Source organism: Bos taurus, chromosome 3, assembly GCF_002263795.3.
Source record: "Bos taurus isolate L1 Dominette 01449 registration number 42190680 breed Hereford chromosome 3, ARS-UCD2.0, whole genome shotgun sequence".
Classification (NCBI taxonomy): Eukaryota; Metazoa; Chordata; class Mammalia; order Artiodactyla; family Bovidae; genus Bos; species Bos taurus.
The window spans coordinates 19,556,020-19,583,932 of record NC_037330.1 but is presented as its reverse complement, the minus strand read 5'-3'; the positions used below and the strand labels follow the sequence as shown (position 1 = coordinate 19,583,932).

At 44.6% G+C, this 27,913-nt stretch overlaps 2 protein-coding genes across 13 annotated transcripts in view; both read left to right on the top strand.

Moving 5' to 3' along the window:
* Nucleotides 1-11,862, top strand: part of PIP5K1A (phosphatidylinositol-4-phosphate 5-kinase type 1 alpha) — a 39,202-nt gene extending 27,340 nt beyond the window's left edge. For 9 of the 11 annotated variants that reach the window (XM_005203825.5, XM_005203824.5, NM_001103109.2 and 6 more), the window contains 9 exons: nucleotides 448-747; nucleotides 3,003-3,208; nucleotides 4,304-4,387; nucleotides 5,204-5,252; nucleotides 5,456-5,540; nucleotides 6,679-6,825; nucleotides 7,026-7,155; nucleotides 9,868-9,916; nucleotides 10,232-11,862. In XM_005203825.5, the coding sequence (XP_005203882.1) occupies nucleotides 448-747; nucleotides 3,003-3,208; nucleotides 4,304-4,387; nucleotides 5,204-5,252; nucleotides 5,456-5,540; nucleotides 6,679-6,825; nucleotides 7,026-7,155; nucleotides 9,868-9,916; nucleotides 10,232-10,234 (1,053 nt within the window). In that variant the 3' untranslated portion in view covers nucleotides 10,235-11,862. The remainder of the gene's footprint in view (nucleotides 1-447; nucleotides 748-3,002; nucleotides 3,209-4,303; nucleotides 4,388-5,203; nucleotides 5,253-5,455; nucleotides 5,541-6,678; nucleotides 6,826-7,025; nucleotides 7,156-9,867; nucleotides 9,917-10,231) is intronic. The other 2 variants (XM_024984164.2, XM_005203827.4) reach the window with 1 other exon arrangement.
* Nucleotides 11,863-18,270: 6,408 nt separating this feature from the next.
* PSMD4 (proteasome 26S subunit ubiquitin receptor, non-ATPase 4) lies at nucleotides 18,271-27,393 on the top strand. Of its 2 annotated transcripts, none has more exons than XM_005203837.5 (10): nucleotides 18,271-18,379; nucleotides 22,625-22,765; nucleotides 23,980-24,094; nucleotides 24,469-24,555; nucleotides 24,798-24,866; nucleotides 25,081-25,296; nucleotides 25,680-25,797; nucleotides 25,935-26,066; nucleotides 26,151-26,218; nucleotides 27,090-27,386. In XM_005203837.5, the coding sequence occupies exons 1-10, from the start codon at nucleotides 18,354-18,356 to the stop codon at nucleotides 27,273-27,275; spliced, it is 1,158 nt and encodes a 385-aa protein (XP_005203894.1). In that variant the 5' UTR covers nucleotides 18,271-18,353; the 3' UTR covers nucleotides 27,276-27,386. The 2 variants fall into 2 exon arrangements, with proteins under 2 accessions (XP_005203894.1, NP_001013616.2); NM_001013598.2 differs by having other exon boundaries at nucleotides 18,326-18,379; nucleotides 25,680-25,788; nucleotides 27,090-27,393.
* The last annotated feature ends 520 nt before the right edge of the window (nucleotides 27,394-27,913 follow it).

Genomic DNA, 27,913 nt, shown 5'->3' with positions numbered 1-27,913 from the left:
AATTAGGGAATGAGGTTGGTTACTTCTCTTGATAGTACTATATTCATTTTTACTGATACCTCTTGGAGGTGCTGGAGAAGTTAGGGAACTCTCCTTTGCCTCCCATCATACTCAACAAAAATATGCTATAAAGAAGGCTAAGGGTTACGACTTTTTCAGTGCTGTCTTCCCTTAAACCTCTCTAAAGGAATATATTCATCATATTTGTAGTATCCTGACTGTTTAGTGTATTGGAGGATCTGCTACTTGGCTTGGTGGTGATCCCATTATTGAGATAGATACATTGGGAAATTTTAAAACAATTACATTATGGGCTTCTGGGCAGGCAGATTGTATCTGAAATCCCATGAGCAGACAGAGGAAGGTGGGTGGCAGGTTTTGTCCTTGAGTTTCATTGGAAATCAGCTGACTTGCTCTTCTACTTCTTTTTTACTTTCTTGCCCTCAGAACCTCAACCAAAACCCTCGGACTTTGCTGCCTAAGTTCTATGGACTGTACTGTGTGCAGGCAGGTGGTAAGAATATTCGAATTGTCGTGATGAACAATCTCTTACCACGGTCAGTCAAGATGCATATCAAGTATGACCTCAAGGGCTCAACATACAAAAGGCGAGCTTCCCAAAAAGAGCGAGAGAAACCTCTTCCTACCCTTAAAGACCTGGACTTCTTACAAGACATCCCTGATGGTCTCTTTTTGGATGCTGATATGTACAATGCTCTATGCAAGACCCTGCAGCGTGACTGTTTGGTAAGTTTGTCATATTTCCTTCTCTCTCAGGCACCAGAAATCTCAGTGACTAAAACAGTTTGGTGGTTCTAAGGCATTTAATCTGTAAGAGATGGGACTCTATATAAAGTATGTGTCAAACTTCATTTACAGTATCTTTTACATTAGATCATTTATGCCTTTACATTTTTACTTTCTCCCTCTTGGTCTAACTCCCCTCCCTGTCTTTTTTTTTCTGTCTACCTGTCCTGGGCCTCATAATCATATATTCTCCTTATTTCCATACCAACACCATCACTGCTCGGATTTTGATTCTGCCTGACAATTCAAATTTATACCTTGGAAGCTGAGTGCTACTAGAAAAAAATCACACAGCTGTGTATACTGGCATCTCTACAGATTTTTTAATACCATTTAAAAAATTATATATTTGGCTGTACCAGGTCTTAGTTACAGCATGCTAGATCTTCAGTCTTTGTTGCATGCAAGGTCTTTAATTGTGGCATGTGGATCTCCTTCCCTGACCAGGGATCAGACCCAAGCCCCCTGCATTGGGAGCATGGAGTGGTAGCCACTGGGCCATCAGGGAAGTTCCTCTCTAGATTTATGATATCCAGTTCCACTTGGGCCGTCAGTGTTACTCATTAATGCATTTCATGTTTCTCTCAGAGATGCCAAGTGATTGGTATTCTCTTCAAACAATTTTGTAACTCCCATCCCCCCAGCCTTGTTTCTCAACAAGCTACCTCAACTTATGTAGCATTCCTTTGTCCTGCCCCCATATTCAACTTCAAGTTTAGGAGAATTTTTTTCAGTGTCTTCATGTAATGATGCCTTCCTTTCTCCTTTGCCTTTCTCTTCTCTTGCCTGCCTTCTTGCCTCTATGTCCTGGCTTCTGCTCTCACACTTCCAGTTGAATTGCTCTCTCCAGTGACCACCTGGATCCCAAGTAGAGTACTTCAGTTGATTGTTTCCCCTTTCTTAACATCTTTTGGGTTTTGTGATATCTTTCTCTTGTTTTTCCACATCTTTTTTATTTTTTGCAAGCTGCTTTTGTAGGATTCTTATCTGCTCAGTCCATAGTGTTATCATCCTTGCTTTCCTTTGCTTACTCAGCCTCTTCTTCCAGGATAATGCCCATTTTAGTTTGACTTTCTTGGTTGTGAGGACTGGAGACTTACTGGAGCAGAGAGGTTTTGTAAATTACACATTAAGAATCAATCCTGTATTCTCTTTATCCTTTACCCACCTATCAAAACAGCCTTGGGTGAACTGTAGCACCAAAGTGAGCTACTGGAACTGGTGGAAGTATACCAGGTTGAGAGCTGGAGAAACAGTCCACACTTTTTAATATGGCTCATCAGGCCTGGCATTGTCTGCCCCTCCCATCCTCTCTCATATGCCAAACACCTACACTTTGCCTCACCAGACTCAATGGATGTGAATTTGAGCAAATTCCAGGAGATAATTAAGGACAGGGAAGCCTGGCATGCTGTAGTCCATGGGGTCACAGAGTCGGACATGACTTGGTGACTAAACACCACCACCAGATTATACCCATCTGCTCGTGGCCTGCTGTTTCATGCCTCCAGGTTTTGGCATTATTGCATTATTCTTTCCTTCCTTTGTTTACATGCACTTATTTTCTTTCTAATCTGTCCCTCATAAACCTATTTATATACCTCCTGATTCGTCAACCATGTATGCACTTCCATTATTACACATACTAGACTATGTTGTATTTATTTTTATGTTTGTTTCCCTTACTAAATTATGATATCCATGAGGACAGATGGTCTCTTAAGTGTCTATATCCATACAAGCAGGCACAGAGCCTACCTACAGATGGTGAGGCTTCAGCAAATATTAAACCGAGTTGCAGCTGGCCACATAAGGTCTTGCCACAGATCTGCACTGTCACAAAATATGCTTTTACCTGACCCCCCTGTGGATTTTTTTTTGAGCTCAGATACGTATTCTTTCATTGAGTATATAATGTTCTTTTCATGAAGAGACACAAGGAAAGAACAAACAAAGAAGGTCTTGTGGGCTAGGCTGTGGTCTAATTTGTATTTACTCTGGTGAAGGAAAGCTGAAGGAGTATCAGTGATGGGAGAGCAGAGAAGGTCAATGTACTGTTCTCCAAGGAGTAGGAGGAGCAAAGGATAATCCTGTGGTTAGCTCTGGAGGGGGACTCCAGTAGTTAGACCTGTAAGATCCTGAAAAAAGATTCTCATACCTCCCAAGGTTCAGATCATGTTTTTTCCTTCCATTAGGTTCTGCAGAGCTTCAAGATAATGGACTATAGCCTCCTGGTGTCAATCCATAACATAGATCATGCACAACGAGAGCCTTTAGGCAGTGAAGCACAATATTCAGCTGACACTCGCAGACCAGCCCCGCAAAAGGCTCTCTATTCCACAGCCATGGAATCTATCCAGGGCGAGGCTCGACGAGGTGGCACCATGGAGACCGATGACCAGTGAGTGGACTTGGGCACCAGGAAGGAATGTGTAGGCTCAAAGCATTTTTTTCTGGAGAGGGGTACACAGCTTCTGAGAAGGAGTAGGCTTTATTCAGCAGTGAAGTCAACATTAATACTTGAAGAACTATAGAGTGAGCGTTCCTAAGAATGTAAAAGGAAAGGAAGATTCTTGGGACTTCCCTGGTGGTCCAGTGGCTAAGACTGCATGCTCCCAATGCAGGGGCCCTGGGTTTGATCCCTGGTCAGGGAACTTGATCCCACATGCCACAGCTAAGACCCAGTGCAGCCAGATAATTAAATAAAAACTTTAAAAAAAAAAAAAAAAGGAAGATTCTTAAATTTGGGATTTGTAAACCTGGAAGGAGTGCCATTCAAAATTAAGAGACTCTTAAAAAATGTGGCTCAGAGTCTTAGATATTATAAAGAGTTCTAAGACTTCTTTATAAGAAGTCTTATTATAAGAAGCAAATTATAAGAACTTCATCAAAAACCATTTATTACAGACTTTTTTTATGGAAGATGTCTTTGTTACATTCATGGATCAAAGAAGTAGTTACTGAAGTATCGAATGTCTTTCAGGTGGTTTCATTTAAAAAGTATTCTTTATCATGATTCTCAAGAAGAGTGTCTTAGTGGGCATAAATTAAAGTCCTAGGGAGGAATTTGCTGGCGGTCCAGTGGTTAGGCCTCTGCTTTCACTGTTGAGGGCCTGGGTTTGATTTCTGATCAGGGAACTAAAATCCCACAAGACACATGGCAGGGCAAAAAAAGAGAGAGTACTAAGAAAGTTTAGAGTTAATTGGGAGAGTATTCCTAAAATTGCTGAGTAGGGGGCGAATTTTAGATTCTTTTTGGTGAAATTGGGGTGGGAGAGGCAGGCAAGTGAAATTTGGAGAGCAAGAAATTGTATATAATATATACTCCAAAGTGGCTGGGGTTGGGTGAAGGCTCTCACTCTTCCTATTTGTGGAAGATGGGACAGTTGTGTTTAGGTCTCAGTTACAGCTCTTGGTTGGGTTTGAATTTAAAAAGCAGAAGCTCCTGCCTGCTAGCCAGAAGATATTGTTACTCTTTCTTTCTTGTCTTCCCCAGTATGGGTGGCATCCCGGCCCGGAATAGTAAAGGGGAAAGGCTGCTGCTTTATATCGGGATCATTGACATTCTGCAGTCTTACAGGTGAGAAACATATCAATCCTAGGGTCAGAGTGGATGTAGACTTACTCACCTTGCTCTTTTAGATGGGTTTGTCACCAAATTCTTCCTGAAGCAAGAACAGTAAGTTGCAGTCTGGCTGCTTGCCTCACTGGGTTTCAAATGGTGATTTATTTCCTTGGTTATGCCTGTCTCTTGACTTCCTTACCCACCATCTCTCGCAAACATAGCGTACACCTTTGTGGAAAGCTGAGTCAGTCCTCAGAAGCAGCAGGGTGGAATACGCCATCCTGCTGGCTCTTTGTGGAAAACCTGTGAGATGAGTCATACTCCACATTGGGATACAATTGGAAACACATTCCTCTTTTCCATGGAAGAAAAACAAAGGGATTACTATTCTGTGAAAAGTATTAGCCTGTGGGACTAAAGCAGTGGATGGTAGTGAGGGAAGAGCTGGAAATGTTAGACCCCAGTTTTGCTCCTGTAAGATTGAAGACACTAGTGAGGACTGGACAGTATTTGACCTCCCTTCAGGCTTGCCTGTCTGTCCCTACAGTTCCCGTTTTACAATAAATATTCTTGTCCCTGACTTGCCAGGATGTATTAAGTATCCTTTTCCAGTGGGAGGATAGTTGACTTACTCTAAAAACAGCTTTAATCTCCATGCTGAATAAGCACTACCCTGTCTGTTCTTTGAAAAACTATAGCATAATAGTGGGAGTGCTTTCCTGGCTTCTGTCTTTTCAAGTTTTTCTACTGTGATTGCTCAAGTCTTTAAAATACAGTCTACAAGGTCATTCATTTAATGTGAATTCATGGTGTATACATTTTTCTTGACAGGTTTATTAAGAAGTTGGAGCATTCTTGGAAAGCTCTGGTACATGATGGGGTGAGTAGCAGTCAGCTAGAGGCGCTCCTCTTTCTGTCTCTCTCACTTCTGAGTTGCCCTCTCAGTTTCCTCTTATCTTATTTCATTTGTGGGTTTTACCTTTTTGCTAGGGTCTCAGCCTAGGGAAAAATGGCCTTTGGACTAGCGATTCTCTTGCTGGGCCTCCCCTTCTCTTAACTCCAGCCATCTTGTTTCCTCTGCAGGACACCGTATCAGTGCATCGCCCCAGCTTCTACGCTGAACGGTTCCAGCGTTTCATGTGCACTACAGTTTTTAAGAAGATCCCCTGTAAGTGGCTTCTGCCAGATGACCCTCCAATGGCTCTTTTACTTCAGGAGGTGGGGGCAGGACTCCCCTGTCAGGGAACTGCCAAAGCCAGAGACTTCTCCTCCTCTACCCACATCCCGTGAGAGCTGCTGCCCATCCTTATGTCAGTCCCTCTGCCCCAGTCATTACCAAGTTGCTGCTTTCCCCCCTGGCAATCCCTACAGGTGTCGTGGAGGTGAGGGGCATTTCTGAGAAACTGATGGGATTGTAAAAATACTTAATTGTGGGTGTAGGATCCATGGCACAGGCTGAGGTAGGCAAAGCCAGACTTCTGTGGACAGAGATAGGCAAGACTATTACTGTATCCCCAAGGCCATGGAGTTCTCAGATTAGGATCAGAAGGTTGGAGAAGCATTTATTCATGTCTGCTTAGCAGGTATTAGTCAGCTAGAGGCTCTCCTCTTTCTCTCTCTCTCACTTCTGATTTGCCCCCTCAGTTTCCTCTTACCTTATTTCATTTGTGGGTTTTACCTTTTGCTAGGGCCTCAGCCTAGGGAAGGGAGTTGGGAAGTGCCAATGTTCTTCTTTCCAAACCTTCCATGCTACTGCCACTGGCAAATTCCAGCTCCTTCCTATCTCCCTCTCCTTCCTATCTCCATCTCCTCATCATAGCCATTAGTGATCCCTCAGTGAGGCAAAGAGGACCTATGCATGCCAAAGAGTCTTAACATAGAATAATCTTTTCAGAGTCTTTTTAAAATGATACATAAAAAAGTGTAAAGTATCATCATGGTGCTCTGTGTGTCAAGTTCTACAAGGATATAGAGTGTCTGATTTAACTGAAGGCTACTATTGAAAAGGAATTACGGATTAGGAGACATGTCATCTGGGAGAAGCAAAGCCATCAAGGTTGTAGGAGGGGAGAAATACACATCCCCTCTCCTCTGGGTTCTCTGCTGTCTTTTCCAAAGTGACGTGAACTGAGATGCCCCCTCCTCTGATAAGCAGTTCGTAGAGCCCATCTTTGTTGACGTTAACCATTTTTCCTGCTTTGCAGAACAACCTTGGGTTTTTGTTGGGACACTAGCAAGTTGTATTTATGTCTTGGTGACTGTTTCTGAGGTAGGTGCTAAGTAGGCTTTCTCTTTCCCTTTTGAAGTGAAGTCCTCTCCTTCCAAAAAGTTTCGGTCTGGCTCATCTTTCTCTCGGCGAGCAGGCCCCAGCGGCAACTCCTGCGTAACTTACCAGCCATCGGTCTCTGGGGAACACAAGGCACAAGTGACAACAAAGGCGGAAGTGGAGCCAGGTCAGCGCCAGGGTTGGAGTCCCCGTGTGACGGGTGCTCCCTCCCTTCCTTCTGAGCCCTCATCTTTTTCTGCTTAGGACCTCTGTTCCCTATTCCTGTTCACGAAAAGCCAAGTTGCTACATATTTTTTCCTATATTTCCCCCACCCCATTTTCTCTTCTTTTTGATTTATTGATTTTCTTCCTCTTTCTTTTTTCCAGGCGTCCACTTGGGTCGTCCTGATGTTTTACCTCAGACTCCACCTTTGGAGAAAATCAGTGAGGTCTCGACTATTCCTGACCCCTATTTCTCACCTGTAGTTGGAGAGACTTTGCAAACGCTAACTACAAGGTTGGTTCCTTGGCCTCTTTCTCCATGTAATCTTCTCATCTCTCTCTCTAGGTCTTTGAGAACTTCCATAATTCTGTTGGTTTGTTTTTTTTGTTCCCCAGATTTTATTGTCTTTTGCTCTTCACTATATTTTTGCATGTTCATCTTCCTAAGAGCTCATCTTTAGTGATTTGGAAAAGTGTATCAACATCTCTGTATTTTTAAGGGGTGGTGGGAAACCCTTATGTACAAACTTCTGATATTCAATCAGAAGATCTTAATTAATGCTTCATTTCCTGATGACTTAAGTGAGAATTCTTAGCTTAGGATTTAAGGTTGGGAGGATTCCTAGGCACTAAAGACAGTGAATAATCAGCTTTTCAAAAGGACCCATTATATGGATTGTGAGTTTGTTTTGTTTTTGGTGTGTTGATCATCTATTATATCATAATGTATTACCCCAAAACTTAGTGACTTAAAACAACAAACATATATCATGGTTTCTATGAGTCAGAAATCCAGGTGCAGTGTAACTGGGTTCTTGGCTCAAGGTTTTTCATGACATGATAGTCACACGTTGGCCAGGGCTAGGCTCATCTTAAGGCTCAGCTGAGAGGCTTCACTTCATATTTATGTGCTCTTTGACAGGATTCAGTTTCCGGTGAGTTGCTGGACTGAGGGCCTTAGTTCCTTGCTGGCTATTTTCTGGGGGCCTGCCTAAGTTCTTGGCCACATGAGCCTTTCCAGAGGACAACTCAGAATATGGCAGCCGGCTTCACTTAGCATAGGCAAGTGAGAGCTCATGTACCTAAGCATGTATCAGGAAGTACGGATCACTTTAGACCTGTGAAACTAATAAAAGAGACAGGCTGTCTTCCCACACACCAGCATACCGTGATGAGACAAACAAGAGAGAACTTCTTTACACATTCCTGCATGAAAAAGGGAGAACAGGAAGCACAGAGGAGCCTAAAATCCAGCAAATGCTGGAGTTTTATCACGTCTCAAAGCATGAGAATAATTCATGACTTTTGGCTTTACCTTTTAGACTCTTGGTTTTGCCTTCTGAGTCTTCATGAAAACTAGAATGTGCTGAGTCATTTTCTCAGCCTACTTGGCAGAATTTTGAGGATCCACTGGTTTCTTCATTGTGTACTATTTCTGTCTTTTTTAGTCCAAGCAGGACAGTGTGTCTGTTGGTATAATGCCCTCAGAGATTTTGTGGGGTTCCTATGAATCTCATTGGAATTTACTGTTAGACCAAAGCCATACCCACAAATACCTTCTTGATAAGCTCTATGCTTCTTAGAGATCCTGTTCAACTTGAGAGGATCTGAGAGACATACCCTTAATCTTTTGAATGTCGTTTCATATAACTGAATAGTACTCTGAGTTCTTAACAGATGTTTTATAGTCATACCCGTGGCTTCATCTGTAGACCACATTTTCCTAGCAGTGCCTTAGATTTTATCCATTTCTTAATTTTAGCATTATTTGCTATCTAGAGAGGCTCAGAATTTTCAAAACCTTCCAGTCTTGGCTTCTTTTGTTTCCTAGTCCTTCCAGTCATTTATTTTTCTCCTCTCATATTTTACTGTAAGCATTAAGAAGAAACCAGGTAGCACCTTCAGCACTTAATTTAGAGATCTCCTTAGCTAGGTCACCTAGTTCATTAGGCACGTATTCTACTTCCCACATAAGTACAGATGACATTGTCCCTACACTTTGTTCCACTACATTGCAAAGATCCCCTTTCCTTCAATTTCCAATAAGATTTTTCTCACTTCCCTTTAAGCCCTTACTGGCAAACCCCTTACAGTCCAGAATTCTTCAGGACACTTTTAAAACTTTTACTGAAACTATCCTCAAAGCCCATTTTTCTCTTCTAAAGCCACTTCTACATTTTAGATTTTTATTATAGCAGCACTTCATTTCCAGGTACAAAAATCTGTATTACCTATTGTGAGATAAATTGCCCCAAATTTTAGCAGCTAAAAACAACAAATATTGTTATCTCAGATTTTATGTGGCTTAAGAATCTGGGTATGACTTAGGTGGGTGCCCTTGGCTCAGACTCTCAGAAGATTATAGTCAAGCTATTAGCCAGCAGTGTGGTCTCATCTGAAGGCTTGCCCAGGGGGGAGGATCTACTTCCAAACTTACGAGGTTGTTGGCTGGATTCAGTTTCTTGCAGGCTCTTGGTCTAAGGGTTCCTCATTGGCTATTGGCTGGTGTATTCCCTCAGTTCCTTTTCACATGGTCTTCTCCATAATGCGTCTCACAGATTTGCAACAGCTTCCTCAGAGCAAACAAGTTGGAGAGCATGTGCCCAAGAGGAAGCTACATGGCCTAATCTCGGAATTGATTTCCATCACCTGTGGTGCATTCTCTTCGCTAGAAGAGAGTCACTAAGTTCAGGCCACACTCAAGAGGAGAAAATGACACTATGGCGTGACTGTCAGGGAGCAGTGATAGTTGGGTGCCTGCCACACCTGGGGATTGAAAGCAGTAGTAGAGGAGGGTGGTAAGGAAGTATTTTATGGAAGTCAAGAAACTGTTAATTAAAAGAATATGCTTCCAGATCTAGTAACTCCTTAGTCCCTTCTTTCTGAATTCTAAGTTGATTCCCAGTGAAATACAGAGAAGCAGTCTGAGATTTGACCTGAGAGTTCTTTTTCTCATTTATTTACTAATTCTTCTTTCTGCCCCCATTTTTTTCCCCACTCCTGTTAGTTCAACCCTCTTGGAAAAACATGAAGTTCCAGAGTCAGAGTTCATCCATGTAAGTTTCTGGAATGTGGGGGAGGTGGCTGCTTTGAAAGGGTATAAACAGCATTACTGATGGAGTAGAGCAAGGAAGTAGTTGTCAGGGTTAGGGGGACTGGGTGCCCCCCTTCCCCTAAATCTTACTTTAAAAACTTTTGGTTTTGAGTAGGGGTGGATTTTTTTTTTTTTTGGTACTGTGTACTTGGAAGCTGAGACTGGATTAGCAGGAAACTCTTTAGGTCTGCCATCTAGGTTGAAATTAATTTGAATTCCTTTGCTGTCCCCTTATCTCATACTCCTCGTCCTTAACTTTATACCCTTTACCTTTCAGTGAGCAAAAGTCCTCAGAAGACTTGGAGCGAGACTCAACCACCTCTGTGATCCCAAGATGTCAGCCCTTGACCCAGCAGTGCTGAGTTTTCTTTTTCTTGGCCATCAAAAAAGGAGTGCAGTGGAAGCTAGGAGAGCTCTCCATCTCCCCCCGAAGAAGAAGAACCTTTCTCCTTTCCGTCCCTTATGAACGGGCATTAGTGCTGGGACAGTTGAGGACAGCAGCATCCTCTCCACTCCCAAGCTGGGTGAAACCAGTTTTCAACTCACCAGCCTTGGCTTCCACAACTGAATGGTTTCAGATCCCTCTTCTTCCTGTTGAAAGTGGGATTGCTGGACTTGGCGATTTTCTTCCCCCCTCATCTACCTTTCATCAGGAGCTGGACTCTTTAATTTCCTCAGGACAGACTGGCTGGTACATTATCCCTACCTTAACTCTTTCTCTGGAAGAAGACGCCTGTAATCTTCGTAAAGATTTTCTGGGCGGTGTTTAACCTCCCAACCCTCTCCTTTTGTTTCCTTAAAAAAGGAAAAGGAAAATAGCACACAATTTCAAACCAGTTTTCAGATCAAAACTCCAGAAGTATTGGAGAGATGCCTATTCGCAGGGTTCCCTCAGAAGAGCCCTGGTATTTGAGAAACAGAAGATGGGGACTGCTGTGCTGGGAGCAGCTCCTCTTGAACTCCTCCTCTCTTAGTGAATGTCTTAAGGCTGAAGGAATGGAGAGAGTGGGACACGGGGTCGTCTTTACCCCTCTTGTTAAACAGTGGTGCAGTCTTGGGGCTCACAGGTCAGAACCCTTCCTAGGCAGAACCCTACTCACTGCCAGGCCATAATCATTATTACTCTTCTGCAATTTGAAATGTATTCTGCTTGTTTTTCTAAATATGAAGACTTATCAAATGAATTTTAGATTTCTTCTCCAAAGGAGATGTCTTCCTTGCTCTTCCACCTTTTCCTACAGTGTTCTGCTGTTGGTGGAGCTGAGATGGAGACGGGGTACCTGTCTGTTGAACAGGTAACTGTGAGGCTAGAGAATGTTCTCAAGCGCATAGGGAGCCAGCAGATTCTTGCCTTAGTGCAGTCACTGCTGTGCCCCGCGCCCCCCCGCCTCTCTTCACGCAGAGAACGTGGAAATGGGGGCTGTGTAATCCCTTTTCTCCCTGAGTTCACTATCTGATCCTCCTCCTCGTTGGGGGAAAGGGGTCCTGGTGTGTCTGGCAGATTGTTGATCCCTGTACTGTCCCCTCTCCATCCCACCCTGCCTTGATAGTAGCTTAGTCCACACCCTGAGTAACTGTCTATATTAGACACCCCCAGCCAGTTTCTGGCTGCCTGTCTTTGCTGCCATGTTCTTTTTTACAAGAAGGAAAGAAACAATTCTTGCTATTTTTTTTTTTCATAATTTACTATTTATGATGTATTTAAGTGTTTTATTCAGGACAGAGTTCTGTCACGGGTGGGAGGGAATATTTGAGGGAGGCTGGGTCTTAAGGATGGGGATGGGGAGTCGACATTTTTATGAAGTGTCACTATTTGCCTCTACTTTGTATTGTTCAGAAATGGCAAATACAGTATAAAAGCGATAAGTATCTGGTTTTAATGCATTAAACTTTTGTCAGTTATTTAGACTTCTTGCTTCCTCTAGATTCTTTATCATACACCATCTGCTCCACCCTTCTACCCCAGGCTGTTTTGTTCATACTGCCCGGAATGAATGCATCCTTTCCAGTTTTCCTCACTCCAGCTTTGGACTAACTCAGGCTGAGAGAAATGATTTCATTCATTACCTTCTGGCCACCTCCTCCATCTTAACAACTTAAACTTGACAAGGAAAAGCTGTGAATGACTAGAAAAGGAATTAATGTTGGTCTGTTGCCTAGGGATTTGGAGATCCAAAGCTCAAAATTTTGCTTGGCTTTAGGAGGAAAAGAGAGGGACAGTAGGAAAAGCAAGCTTAAGATTTGTTGGCCCGAGGATTCTCTCCCTTTCCTTCCCTCAACTTGGCTCCAAGTTTTCTTAAAAAAGTATACAGACTGCTTTTCTCAGCTATGTGTTTTTCTAACTTCTGTGAGGTTGAGCTTATGATGTTCCTTTCCACACCACTATTCCCTACTTTGTTAAGATCATTCTACAAATTATGCAGCAGCTAATGAGTAAGAACAGTCAGTGCTCTGGGTATTTGAAGGTTAAAAGAAGTAATTGATCTTAAAGGGTTTACAGAGTCCAGAAGAGTACAACATACATGCATACAGAAAGAATACATGAGATGTGATTTCTGAAAGAGTGGTACAGAGCATGAAATAAGAAAATTAGAAGTGGACTTCCCTGGTGGTCCAGTGGTTAAGAATCCCTCTGCCAAAGCAAGGGACATGAGTTCGATCCCTGCTCCTTGAAGATTCCACATGCCAAGGGGCAACTAAGCCTGTGCTGTAGAACCCACTCACTAGAACTAGAGAAAGCCCATGCACAGCAGGGAAAATCCAGTGCAATCAAAAATAAACACTTTTTTTTTTTTTAAAGAAGGGAAATTAGAGGTTACTGTGGGCCTGAAGTGTTGGGGAAAGTTTCACTTGAGCACAAGTGCCTTAGAAGTATGAGAATGGGCATGAGCGCTTGACACTCGAGGACAGCAGCATTGTCTACTCCCAACAGAATGGCCTGTTGCAGAGAGCAAGGAAGAGACCATGGTGAAAGCAGTGGTGGAGGGAGATCTGAGGGAGAATATTGGAATAAGTATGGGTGGAGCCAACACTGGAAACCCTGGCTGCTAAGCTGAGGGATTTTTATTTTAAGCTGTAGTCAGGGAAGTGTAGAATGTTTTTGTCCATAAGTGGGATGTAAAAGAATTCCAAAGCCAATCTGATGATAGTTCTATCACAGCAGATAGAAAAAGTTGACAAGTTAGACGGATAATTTAGGTGTGAAGTGCATTTAGGATGATGGCAATACCAACTGGAGAGGAGGGAAGAGAATTGAGATGGTAATAAATTTTATGATAGAACAAGTAACTGGAATGAAGGAGGAATTGAGGATTCTCAACGTTTTGAATTTTAAGTCAGAGGCTCAGTCCTCCTTTAGACTGGATAAGAAGACTTTTTCCCAAATAGGAATTAAATCTGAACGTATCTTAGGGGAAAAATGATCCTGCTGGCAGCTCTTAGCTTGTCACTCTTCAACTTACTCAGGCAACTGGGGGTGTACTGGATACCCTCTGGTGGTCAGAGGGTCCCTCTAGTGGTGAGCAGCAGCTACTACTTTACAGCTGTACCCTGCCATCTATATTCACTTGCAAGTAGGGCCTATTCCAAAAATGAGGAAAATCAAACTATAGGATATATAACCTGGAAATCCTAGTCTAATGTTTTACTCTTAAACATGTCAAATTCAGCTAGTCAAAAAAGTTATTTATCACAGATGGAGTCTCATTCATTCTTTAAACAAAGAGTTGCTAGTTAAAGTAGATTTCAGATTAAATTGTTCATTCTTTAGCTTTTCAAAGACCCAAAAACAAATCAGTATCTTTTGTAAAATTACTTCTTAAAAGTTCATCAAAGGGACTTCCCTGGTGGTCCAGTGGCTAGGACTCCGCACTCCCAATGTAGGGGGCCCATTAAAAGTTCATTAAATGCATCACACACATACACACAGAAGTCGCTCAGTCGTGTCCGACTCTTTGTGACCCCATGGATTGTAGCCCACCAGGCTCCTCGGTCCATGGGATTTTCCAGGCATGAGTACTGGAGTGGGTTGCTGTTTCCTTCTCCATTAACTGCATCAGCTGTTTCCAATTTTCCCTCTCTTTTGAAAAGAATTTTTTTTTTAATTTTATTATGGAAAATTTCAAGCTAAAAATATAGTAAATTGACATGTATGCATCACCCAGCTTCAATACTTGTCTGTAAATAAGGCCAATCTGTTTCATCTATACCTTCTACCCAACCCTTCCCTTCTCTCTGCACCTCCAAAGGATTATGTTAAATTCCACGCAGGGATTCACCTGGACTTACATGGTGGTCCAGTTGCTAAGACTGCTCAGTGGAGGGGGCCTGGGTTCAGTTTCTGGTTGGGGAACTAGATCCCACATGCTGCAACTAAGACCTGGCACAGCCAAATAAATACTGTTTTTAAAATCCCAGACAAAAGCAGCTACACCCCAATAAAAAAAATCCCAAACATTGTATCATTTCATGCATAAACACTTCAACATATAGGTCAAGAGCTAAAGGTACAATACAACAATATTACCATGCCTTTAAAAATTAGTAATTCCTTAATAATATCCAGTGATCAAAGTTGGAAAACTTGTCTTAGAAATGAGTTTTTACAAATAGCTTTTTGACCCCAATCTCTCTTGAACTCTAAGGTCACTGATGACCTTCATGTTGCTAAATATATCAGTCCTCATCTTACTTGACAGGTCAGCAGCACCTGACAGTTTATTACTCACTCCTAGAAATAAATATTTTCTTCATTTAGCTTCTGGGATACCACGTGCTTCCTCCTGGTTGTCCTCACCAAGGTGCCGCTGCACTGCTCCATCTCCATCCTCTTTTCTGGTTCCTCCTTTTCTCTCTAGCCTCAAAATGTATGATTAAGTCCAGGGCTCAATCATAGGACCCCTTCTTTTAGCCTACCTTCACTCTCAAAGTCCTAAAGGCCCTGTATCATTTGTCCAACTCCCCTGTCACCTCATGATCAACTAAAAACTCCCAAATTTCTATCTCTAGCCCAGATTTTTTGTCTGAACTGCAAACTCATATCTACCCACTTACTTGACATCTCCATTTAGGTGTCTAATAAGCGTCTTAAACCTAATTATATGTCCAAAACTGAATTGCTGGTTCCTGCCCCTCCTAGCCCATCTTCAGAAATAGTTGCTTAGAACCAACTCTAATAACCCCTGAACACCCCCTTTCCTTACATCCTCCATCAAATCCATTGGCAAGTTTTTAAAGTTTTGTATCATAGAATTTTGGAGGGGCGGGGGTGGGCCAAGCAGCATGTGACATCTTAGTTTCCTGACCCAGGGATTGAACCCATGACCTTTGCATTGGGAGCATGGAGTCTTAACCACTGGACTGCCAGGGAAATCCCTAAGTTTTATATCTTATGACATATGCAAAATTCATCCATATGTCACTATTTTCACATCTTGTTACCACCCTACAGTAAGCCACCATCATACCTGATTATTGAAATGGTCTCCTAACTGGTCTGTATCCTATTCTTTCCCCCACAGTCTGTTCTCAATGCAGAAGCCAGAGTGAACTGTTAAAACACAGACCCTGTGCTGAAACTTTCCAACAGCTCCTATCTCAGAGTCCTTAAAATAATCTTTACTGCTGTACGTAATCCGACCTTTCTTCTCCCTTTGCCTTTCTGGTCTCATTTCTTCTCTCCCTCTACTCTAGTCTCTACTGGCCATCATGTTCTTAAATACACTCTTGCCTTGGAGCATTTGCACTTTTTCTTTTCCCCAGGTATCCTTCAAGTCTCTTTTCAATTGTAAGTCTTCCCTAATATCCTGTTTATATATAAACACACACACACACACACACATCTACCCTAGTGTCATCGTTATTCAACATTGACTTATTGGTTTATTATCTGCCTTCCCCCATAGAAAGCGAGCTCCACAAAGGCAGACTTTATTTTGTTTCCTTCCAAGTGCCTAGAATAGTGTCTGACCCACAGGTAAATGAATTGTTTTTGCTTTTTTTCATATTGGAGCTCTTGTTTTACTGAACTCTAATCCTATCAGATTACACCTCTCATGATCTCATGATCATTCTTGCAACTCACATATCTCTTCATTGAACAGCTTCTGACATAGTTCTAACAGGACATCTTCTGTATGAAGAGAGTATGAATTCTGCATTCTCCAGGTTGAATCAAATCCATCATATAGGACCTATTTACTAACTCATTTTTTTATGACCACCCTATTTTGTATTTGCAATATCTACAAGGACTTTTCAAAGTGTAATTAAAAACTGGTCACAATCTGTTAAGTATCTAAGGCTGAGATGGTGACAGCAACCTCCCTGTATAGACATGATGAATCCCAAAACAGTGATGACAGTATTAATTCACTTCCTATTCACTTCCTTTAGTTTGGGCTGAATGTTTATCTACTTATACATTTTAGAAGAACACTAATTTATAATAATTCCTGATGTTCAAATTGTCTTTAGAGTTGCATTATCCTGATTAACTCAGAACATTTTTTGTTGTTGAATCTTATCTTTTATGAAATACTTTGGATTTGACTTCACCGATTTATGTTGATTTCTATTTGTATGATATGTATATAGCTGGACTTTTAGGTAGCTCAGCTGGTAAAGAATCCACCTGCAATTCAAGAGACTCTGGTTTCTATTTGTACAATATTTATATAGCTACACATGCTTTCTTTTATTGCTATTGCCTGATATGTTGTTTTCTCCTTTCCTTTTATTTTTTACCTTTTGTCAGTTTGGTATGTCTTACATTCATATTTTGTTTATATTTGAACTTTTCACTAATGATTTTTCTATGCTTTATTTTTCTTCCTTTTCTTGTCTATGATTATAGTAACAGATTTTTTCCCCTTAGTAATACAGAGATTTTACTCCTATACCTTTAATGGTCACCAATAACTTTTGAGCATATCCATTAAAACTTTATCAATATCTATGTAATGTCTACAACACACTTGCCATCTCCATCTACCATCTCTGTAGTCATGTCTGGGTTCCCTGCTCCTTCCCCCACGTCCTCCAAAATAGACACCTGGAATTTCCAGTTTTTCTTTGGAGTGTGTGTGTAGGTAAGCCAAGGCATTTATTTATTTATAGCCAGGCCAAGGCATGCAGGATCTTAGTTCCCTGACCAAGGAACAAACTGGTGCCCTCTGCAGTGGAAGTGCAGAGTCCTAACCACTGAACGGTCAGGGAATTTCCAGCCAAGGCATTTTTAATTAAAATAATTTTATTTTTATTTTTTGGCCATACCATGATAGATGTGGGATCTTAGTCACCCGACCAGGGATTGAGCCCACAGCCCCTCCACTGAAAGTGCAGAGTCTTAATCACTGTACCGGGAGGGAAATCCCCTAAGACATTTAAAATGTAATTCTTTTTTTTTTTTTTGGCTGCACTGGGTCTTAGTTGTGGCATGTGGGATCTAGTTCCCTGACCAGGGATGGGGCCCCCTGCACTGGGAGCACAGTCTTAGCCACTAGATTGCCGGGGAAGTCCCTAAAATGTGATTCTTGATTAAAAAGCGAAAATGATTGACTAGGTTGTCTCCCATTCTTTGGGAGATTAGTTAAAATTATTGATTCATTAAACTTTTTTCTGCCTTCCTACCATATGTCAGGCTTTGTCGTGGACTTAGGCATAGCAGAGATTGACAGCTTTCTCGCCTTTAATTGGGACTTCCCTGGTGGGTCAGACGGTAAAGAACCTGCCTGCAGTGCAGCAGATCGGTTCGATCCCTGGATTGGGGAAGATCCCCTGCAGAAGGAAATGGCCGCCCACTCCAGAATTCTTGCCTGGAGAATTCCACGGACAGAGAAGCCTGGCGGGCTACAATCCATGGGGTTGCGAAGAGGGGGACACAACTGAGTGACTAACACTTTCACTTTCTTTTGCCCTTAATGAAATGGGAAAGACAGATACACAAACAAATGCAATTCAGAGGTATGAGTGCTTAGTAGTTTGATGAACAAAGTGCCATGGGGAACCGGGGGAGCTGAAAAGTCAGTAGTCAGTAGTCATCCCACCACTTTTTTTAAAAAGATGATGCTGGAATAGACATAGCCTCAGCACTTTCAGAAGTTCCTTCACATTTTCTCTTAGATCTTCTCGGCAAGGAACGCCACCAGAAAACGTGAATGGCAGGGCAGGTGGAGGTGTGGCCCACTTTTTTGTGTTACTTGGCCCCTCCCTCCGCCCCAAACAGCTCCCACTTTTTTTTTTCTGGCGGCGCCTACAACTCCCAGAAAGCAACACGGGGATGAAGGCGGAACCAGCTGGCCCAACCGAGATCAGTGATTGGTGATGCGCGCTGGGCCAATTGGAGGAGTTGTTGTTTAGTGGTCTAGGAGAACCGGTCGGGGAGGGAGGAAGGAGGCACGATGGTGTTGGAAAGCACTATGGTTTGGTGAGGAGCCACCTCGGGCCCCCTTGGGGAGCGGGACTGGGTCGGGGGCGCCTGTAGCTCGGAGGCCGGGCGGGCCTGGGGTGGGGGAGGGGGGCCTGGTGGAAAAGATGAGGCCTTGGGCCGGGAGGAAAGGAGCTCCAGCGACTCCCTGAGTCATCCCGGGGCCCCAGAGGTAGTTCCAGACGGACAGGCCCGAGGTACCCCTCTTAACCCTCAGTCCGCGGACGGTCATTGACCGGCCCTGCTATTTTTCTCCATCACAGCGTCGTCTTCTCTAGACCAGCCTACATCTGTCTTTAGCTAGAGTCCTGCTTCTCGGACTCACCATGATAGTCTTCTGCCTTCCTCTCTTCTTTTCAAAATGATGGGTGTTAGTTAGGAAGAGAGTTTCAAATCCCTTCCTCTCCCCGTTCACTTGTCGCCGACTCCTTTGCTTTTCCTGGTGTTACCGTCAAAGGCACTACAAGAGTACTTTATAAGTGTTTGTGGCTTAGTCGCTAAGTCGTGTCGGACTCTTGGCCATTCCATGGACTGTAGCCCGCTAGGTTCCTCTGTCCCTGGGATTTTCCAGGCAAGAATCCTGGAGTGGTTTGCCATTTCCTTCTCCAGAGGATCTTCCCGACCCTGGGAACGAATGCGGATCTCCTGTAATGCAGGCAGATTCTTTACCGACTAAGAAGTGAAGTGAAGTGAAGTCACTCAGTCGTGTCCGACACTTTGTGACCCCATGGACTATAGCCCACCAGGCTCCTCCGTCCATGGGATTCTCCAGGCAAGAGTAATGGAGTGAGTTGCCATTTCCTTCTCCAGGGGATCTTCCAGACCCAGGGATCGAACCCAGGCAGACACTTTAACGTCTGAGCCACCAGGGAAGCCCTTACCGACTAAGCTACCTTCTAAATGTTAGGCATTTGATTTGCTTCATCTCACTTAAGCCTCACAATACTCCCTCCCTTTTACAGATGAGGATACCGCGTCTCGGCAGTTTTAAATGACTTACACAAAAATCACACAGCCGATTAAGTGGTGGAGCCTAGGTTTAAACCCAGGATTATCTGACTCAAAGACGCTTCGGCTCTTATCCAGTGAGCTCTCTGTCTTCATCAGTCTCAGACGTGGCTGAGTAGCTATTAGGAACTGAGGACCACACTTTTGCAAGGTTTCAAGAGTTTCTTCTAAGTGTGAGCCTAGAATGAAAACAGAATAGTACACAAACGCACACAAATCTCCAGTTGCATGGGACAGACACCTAAGGGTTTTCTTTTTGCTGCGAAGATACTATTGCCAGATAACACATAGGATGCCCAATAAAATTTGAATTTCAGATAAACAATTATTTTTAATATTGCATGGGACATACTTTCACTAGAAAGTTTCTGTTGTTTGTCTGAAATTCAGATTTAACTGGGAGTCCTGTATTTTCTCTTATTTTTGGCTGTGCCGGGTCTTCATTGCTTTTGCCTGGGCTTTCTATGGTTGCTGGGAGCCGGGGCTACTGTTTGTTGTGAGGGTTTGCAGGGTTCTGGTTGCTGTGAACACGGGCTCTAGGCGCCAGAGCTTCAGTAGTTGCGGCACACAGGCTCAGCAGTTGCCGCTCACTCGGGCTTAGTTGCTATGTAGCATGTGGGATCTTCCCAGACCAGGGATCGAACCCATGTTCTCTGCATTGGCAGGCGAACTCTTTACCACTGTGTCACCAGGGAATTTTGGGAGCCCTGTATTTTCATTTGCTAAATATGGCAGCCTCTGGGAGAAAGCAAGTTAAGAGTAGAAAGAGGACAGGATTTGGAATCCAAAAACCTGTGTTTTGGGTACTTTCCAGCTGCATGTTCTTGAGAATGTAGTAAATCTCTCACTTTAGCTCTAAAATGAGAATGTAATAGTAACATCTACTTTTCTCATAGCACAGGTAGGCAGTGTGTGTCATGGTGCTCTGTAAACTGCGCAGCACTGTGCATCTGTTAGTTGCCATGATGCTTAAGAAGTCCTCAGGAAAGAATTTAAGAGGGTCCCTGAAGGGACTTAGACAGATGTTAAGGAGAGGCCATTACATGTAAGGAGAAGGGCATAAGGAAAGCTGCTGAAGTGTACATTCTCAAGGCTTGTTTAGGGAGTAGAAACTGGACTAGCGTGACTTCATTATTTGGTTGTTGGTTGAAGGTGGTTCCCGTTTTTGGAGAAAGGGGGATGCAGCCAGGTAGAAGAGCACAGGTGTCGGGTTGAGGAGGCTGAATTCTGCCCTTTACCCTTCAGTAGAGGACTACTGAAAACGTTCTGAGGCTGGTGGAGCCAGAGCTGTATACAAAATGGGATTTAAGAATGCTGATCTGGCTTGAGGTATAGGAGGAAAGATTAGGTCCAGAGTGATGCATTGGCAGCCTGTTGTAACAGCCCAGCCATAGAATAGCAGTGAAAGCCACTGCTTTTCTCATGCTTTGCTGTCCCTCAGAATTCTCTGGAGGAGCTTATTAAAAAGTTGTGTATATTTGATTCTGCTTGGTCTGGTGGCTCAGACTCCTAGCCAGGGAAGCTTAGGCATCTGTATTTTATTTTTTTTTTTTAGATGAAAGCTTTATGGAATAGCTGGATAATTTTGTCAGCCCTTATTTTGATACAAACTTTAATTGGGAAAAATTACTTACTTTTGAGCGAAAGTAGTCACAGGAAATGCATGCATTATCCTGTCTGTATAAAGTTCAATGTTGGGAAAACCAAACTGCAGTTTTTAGGGGGCACATGTAGGTGTGCAAGCATCTGTTTTTACCACTGCCAGCACTGTCACCCTCAGAGTGGTTCTGATGCACTCGTGACAGTATGAGGACTGCTGTCCTGTTCTGCACAGTAGGTTCTTCCTCCCTCTCAAGCTGCCCCCCACACCCCTCTCCTCCCGCCCCCAGGTCTTCCTCTGACATCTTTCTTCCAGCCTTCATCCATCTGCTGGTCTTGCCCACAGCCTTTGTACTTAGTAGCTATTCCAGCTGGATGATCCTCAAAGCTTCCATTGTTTCATATATTTAGCCACCACTGTATTTGAAGCTAGGAAGGCAGTTATTTCCCTCTTGGGAGAGTAATTGGAAACAGTGTATCGGGGAAAAAAGAATGGAGCATGGTCAGTAAAGTCTGCCCTTGACCTCCTTTATACAGATTGAGTTTCCTCTATAAGAACTGGTCTGTGTATCGTGCTTACTGTTAGGCATTGTGCTAAGTACTTTCTGTGAGCTTAATCCTCATAGCCAGCACTATCCAGGTAGGTATAATAAAACCCATTTTACAGATGAGGTACCTGGACGTTAGAGAAATTCAGCAGCTTCCTTATAGGACCATAGAACTATCAAGTAGTAGAGTAGGGATTTGAACCTGCCTGAACACTGCCCTTCCAACCCTTTCTGCTTGTCTTCCAGTAGCTTCTTAATTACCTCTCTTCATCATTTTTGGTTTGTATTTATTGCCTGGCAAAGGATACTAAAGAAGAAATGGCCTCCAAGCCCGTTTAGCTTGCCAGGAGAGATGAGCTGTCTCTGAGTCTGCTGCTTGCTTTCAGTGTTTTGAGGGACCTCAGTCTGTCAAGAATTCCTTCTCTTCTGGGGTGTAGATAACTTACTCACTTCTCTGCCTTCTTTTGGTCTACGGGAACCTGGCGCTTGTATTTCATGTTACTTGGATTCTTACAGATTGTGAAAAGCTATAGGGATAGAATACGTGAGACCCCCAGATCTGTGAAACCTCGTTTTTGCAGTTCAGTCCAGCTGTCAAAGCTGTTGAACATTTAACCAGATAATTTAGATTGTACTTTCCTACATTCAGTGCTGCCAAGTGTGTGTTATTTCATAAATATTTTTCAGTTGCTCTGTTGATTTCCTGCCTTGGAATACTCCTATTTTAATAGCAGATAGCGTGTCTCTCCACGACCATGATTGATAATACTAAGGCACCTTATAAAAAGGTGGACATGGTACATTAGTAGATCACAGCCTTGCGTACTTACACAATTACTTGTGGAGATTTAAAAAGGTTTTTTGCCTTTGGTTATTTTGAGTCAGTAAGTCTAGAGGAGGGCTTGGTCATGTGTATATTAAAAAAAAAAAAGTTTCAGCTGATCCTCTGTCCACAAAGACTGAGAGCCACTGCCTCATGGCACCCCTCATGGGAGAGTTGTTGGGGGTAGGGGGGTGGTCCCTGGGACTGGAGGGAATGTCTCAGGCCTCACAGTGTGGCCTGTCTCCTGCTTCTCCTCTAACCTGGCAGCGTGGACAACAGTGAGTACATGCGGAATGGGGACTTCTTACCCACCCGGCTGCAGGCCCAGCAGGATGCTGTCAATATAGTCTGTCACTCCAAGACCCGCAGCAACCCTGAGAACAACGTGGGCCTCATCACACTGGCCAAGTAGGTGGCGCAGGGCGGGCGGGATTGCGGGGGAGGCGGGGAGATTCCTGTCTGTGACCCACTAGGGCGCTAGGGCACTGCCTTTTCGTAGATTCCATGAGGCTGCTTTTGCCCATCACCTTCCTAGACTACCTTCTTCACTACTCCATATAAATATAAGCAGCAACTTGTTTTTTAAAAAATTAATATCAACCCGAATTTAATAGAAATGTGAAGCTTAATTTCTGTGATAAAATCTCAGTGTATTCTATTTTATTTATTTTTTCTATTTTTAATGTTCTGGTTGTGCTGGTTCTTTGTTGCTGCATGCAGGTTTTCTCTGGTTGGGGGGCCTGCTCTCTAGTTGTGGTGCTTGGGCTTCTCGTTAAGCCCAAGGGCTTCTCCCCTTGCTGTGGAGCACAGGCTCTAGGCACACGGTCTCGGTAGTTGGGGCGCACAGGTCTAGCTGCTCTGAGGCGCGTGGAATCCTCCTGGACCAGGAATTGAACCTGTGTCCCCTGCGTTGGCAGGTGGACTGTCAGCCACTGTGCCACCGGGGCAGTCCTCACTGTATTTTAAAGATAATAAAAAGTGATTTGGGGTCAGCTTCCCAGGGCATATGTCACACATCGTGTTACCCCCAAAGTAATTTGTTTTAGGAACTGATAATCCGCAAATGAGTGACTGCCCATCCCAGCATTCATGTTATTAGCCAGAAAATGAGTCTAAAAATGAAGAGGATAGGAGAGAGAAGAAGGAGCATCCAGCTATTGTAGAGAATTCTCAGGCCCCTGAGAGGAAGATGACATGAGAGAGGTTGGGGGACATACTGGAAGAGGGCAAGCTTCTCTCAAAATGACCCCCTTCTTATCTTCTGTGTTTCATATCCACACAGTAGGGATTTTTCTCTACTTTTCTCCAGTTACTCTCCAGTTTTATGTCGTTGACGTGTAACACTGTGTAAGTTGGAGGTATACAACGTAACGATTTGATAATGTGTATATCACAAAGTGATCACCACAGTAAGTTTAATTAATATCCATGTCTCACATAGTTAAAAGTTTTTTCCTTGTGATGAGAACTTGGAAGATCTACTCTGTAAACAGTAGATGTTTGTTTAGGAAAAATAGAGATAACAGTTATCATCAAGGTCTCTAAAGAAAACATGAGTTGAACACAGTTCGGAGGCAGTTGTCCTACCCTGAAATCACAGAAGTGCTCCTTCCCCATTCCAGTGACTGTGAAGTGCTGACCACACTCACCCCAGACACTGGCCGCATCCTGTCTAAGCTTCACACTGTCCAGCCGAAGGGCAAGATCACCTTCTGCACTGGCATCCGCGTGGCCCATGTGAGTCCTGCAGGGTCCCTCTGGTGGTTCCTCCTTGCTCTGGGATTCTGCCTCCACCCTTACTCATTTCCCCCCTAGACTCTTGGAGTGAGAACCAGCACCAGGGAAGAGAGATGATGTAGAGAAAGGAGTGGAAAAGATAGAGTGGGATGATCGGTGAAGATCATGAAGGGGAAGTCCCTAGAATGGAGAATTAACCCCTCTTCCTTATCCACAGAGAGGCACAGAGAGAAGGGAAGGGAGGAGGAGGGGGTTTAGATCTGGCGTGAGTGTGATGATAGGCTCAAAGTATGTGGAAGCCATAAGAGAGAGTGATAGGAAAGAGCTGGGGGATTCCTGTGGCTGACTCCAAGAACTTCCTCTTCCTTTTCAAGCTGGCCTTGAAGCACCGGCAGGGCAAGAATCACAAGATGCGAATCATTGCCTTTGTGGGAAGCCCTGTGGAGGACAATGAGAAGGATGTGAGTCCAAGTGACAGCCGGGGAGTTTGGACACCACATGTTTGGGAGGGGGCTTCTGTTGGCTCTTGGGAGAGTCAGGAAGAAGCATTGGGTCCATGAATTTGGGGAAAGGAGGTTGTACAAAATTCAGTTTTTCTGTTGGGGCCTTGGAGAGGTCCTCCCTCTCCTGTATGCTTGTGATGTATGTCACCTTCCCTCGTGGTATGGAACAGACTTCCTCATTTCTCTCCCCTTCTTCCTAGCTGGTGAAACTGGCTAAACGCCTCAAGAAGGAGAAAGTAAATGTTGACATTATCAATTTTGGGGAAGAGGTGAGTAAGGGAAAGTAAATGTTGACATTATCAATTTGGGGGAAGAGGTGAGTAAGGACCTGTTGGGGGCCAGTGACTGCTTTGATTGTAAATAGAGAACAGTCTTTGCCTAGAGGAGTGTCTGCATGGGGGTGAGGGGCTGCAGACAGGAGCTGGTGGCAGAGAATTGGGGGCAGGCCGGGAAGGAGAGCCTCCTGTGTTCTTCTCTCCCCAGGAGGTAAACACAGAAAAGCTGACCGCTTTTGTAAACACATTGAATGGCAAAGATGGAACCGGTTCTCACCTGGTGACAGTGCCTCCTGGGCCCAGCTTGGCTGATGCCCTCATCAGCTCGCCCATTCTGGCTGGGGAAGGTGGTGCCATGCTGGGTCTTGGTGCCAGTGACTTTGAATTTGGAGTGGATCCCAGCGCTGATCCTGAGCTGGCCCTGGTGAGCAAACATTGACCTCCAGGAGCGCCCAGGTGTCCTTCTTGATCCTTCTCACACAGCATGTAGCTTCTCTAGGGCTAGACAGTCCTAAGGACCCTTGCTTGTTTTCCCAGACCCCCTCTAGGTCCCTCTTCCCCATAATTCTGTCTGATCTCTAGGGGCACCACTGTCAGACTCTCTTCTTCGCTTCTCTCCATGAAACCCCAGGTTTCTCCCAAGCCCATCCTTTCCCCCATGTCATCTGTCATCTCTCCAGCTGCTTCCCCACGGGTATAAACCAGAAGCTGCCCCTTTCCAGTCCGTCCCCCACCCTCAGCTGCCTTCCCCAGTGCCCCAGGGGACTGAGGGCCGGAGAGTGTCTGACTTTGCTCACCCGTGGCCAGGCCCTGCGTGTTTCTATGGAAGAGCAGCGGCAGCGGCAAGAGGAAGAGGCACGGCGGGCAGCTGCTGCCTCTGCCGCTGAGGCCGGGATTGCCACGGCCGGGACTGAAGGTGAAAGAGGTGGAATCTGAAGTCCCGGGACTGCGGGGTGCTCTGTGGAGGCCTGGTGTAGATGGGGCTGGAGTTCTGGCGGTGTGGAAACACGTGGGCTTGGGGGTGGGCACAGTTCCACCCTGCCGCTGTCTTCCTTTCCCTAGACTCGGACGATGCCCTGCTGAAGATGACCATCAGCCAGCAGGAGTTTGGCCGCACTGGGCTCCCTGACCTGAGCAGTATGACTGAGGAGGAGCAGATTGCTTACGCCATGCAGATGTCCCTCCAGGGTGCTGGTGAGCCAGGGCCTGGGTGGGCGTGCTGCAGCAGAGACACTGCGGGAAGAAATGGAACTGAGCAAACTGACCTTTCTTCCTCAGAGTTTGGCCAGGCAGAGTCAGCTGACATGGACGCCAGTTCAGCCATGGACACATCTGAGCCCACCAAGGTGAGGGCCAGCGATGACTCCATGCCGCCATCAGCCTTAAAATCCCCTGTGTTGAGATCCTCAGCCTGCTAGGGCTGGAACCGTTCCTCTCTCAGGGTTTCATAGATGAGCTCTTTCTAGAGCAGAAGGAAAGAAACCCATGGAGGTAATGTTTCTTGTGGGTAAACCTTGCTAAGGAGAAGGTGGCCAGAGTTGGAGAAATGTCGTAAGTATTCTGTAATTTCCCTTCCTTGCTGGTGGGAGCAGTCTGGACAGTTCTCAGTGATACCATCTTCCAGGAGCATAAAAAGAGGGTCCAGGAAAACAAAAGGGGGGAGTGGGTGTCTAATAGCAGGAAACCTAAAGGTCATGGCATCTGTTTTTATCCTTTGAGCTCAAAAAGCAATGTTCTCAGGCTTCTCCTCTAATTGGTCGGTAATTTAATGTTTGGGGGACTTCCTGGTGGTCCAGTGATTGGGACTTAGTGCTTTTACTACTGGAGCCCCGGGGTTCAATCCCTGGTCAATGAACTAAGATCTGGAAAGCCTGTCTATGCAACAACAACAACAACAAAAATAGAATAAAACAAGTGTTTGAAGTTCGTACTCTGTACGTGCTTAGTTGCTCAGTTGTGTCTGACTCTGCGACGTCGTAGGCTGTAGCCCACCAGGCTCCTCTGCCCATGGGGTTCTCCAGGCAAGAACACTAGAGCGGGTTGCCTTCCCTGCTCCAGCATACTGTGTATAGGCACTGGGGTTTTCCTAAACCCTCCTTCCTGTCTTTGGCCAGTCAAGTGAGAAGAGGAGCTCGTGTGGCGGTACTCTCCCGTCTCCCACGCGGGCTTGCTCTGCAGCCAGCCCCCCTCACCAGGCTGACACTGACCCCGTTTCAGGAGGAGGATGATTATGACGTGATGCAGGACCCCGAATTCCTCCAGAGTGTCTTGGAGAACCTTCCGGGCGTGGATCCCAACAATGAGGCCATTCGAAATGCTATGGGCTCCCTGGCCTCCCAGGCCACCAAAGATGGCAAGAAGGACAAGAAGGAGGAGGACAAGAAGGAGGAGGACAAGAAGTGAGACTGGAGGGAGGGGACGAGCCGGCCAGGGGCCCAAGCTGGGTAGGGTGGGGGGTAGGGTCGGAGGTGTTGTCTGTAACCACTGCGCCCTAAATAAAGCTTGGCAACTTTTTTTTTGCTTTTTTGCTTCAAACACTGGTAACTTTGCCTGTGACCATTCCCCTTCCACCCATCTCCACCCAGGACAGTCTTTTCTTAGGAAGAACTTTACTGAAAGCCATTTGTGTGAGGCACTGGGGCCCCAGAGAAGAGAAGCCAGTACTGGCCATTGAGGAGTCAGCATCTAGGGAAGGGCCAGCCTGTAAATGAGCAGTTACTCGCACCTAACAAGTGCCCAAAGAGAGGCCTGAACAAGGCACTGTGGAAGTGAGGAGAGGGCCACAACCTTGTAGCCTCTGGGAAGGTTCCCGAAGGCAACATTTGAGCCCTCATTTAATGGGGCCAGAAGTTCATCAGCCAGCAAACGAGATGGTGATGTTTCCATTCAGTAGGAATAGCGTGTGCTGATGGCGTGGAGGCATCTTGTCACTTAAAGAGTATTTGGGAAAAAAAAAAAGACTATTTGGGCTGGCAAACAGCAGGAGACAGGTGGAAAAGTCGGAATGCCGCATATCAGGGATCTTGGAGACCTTTCACAAG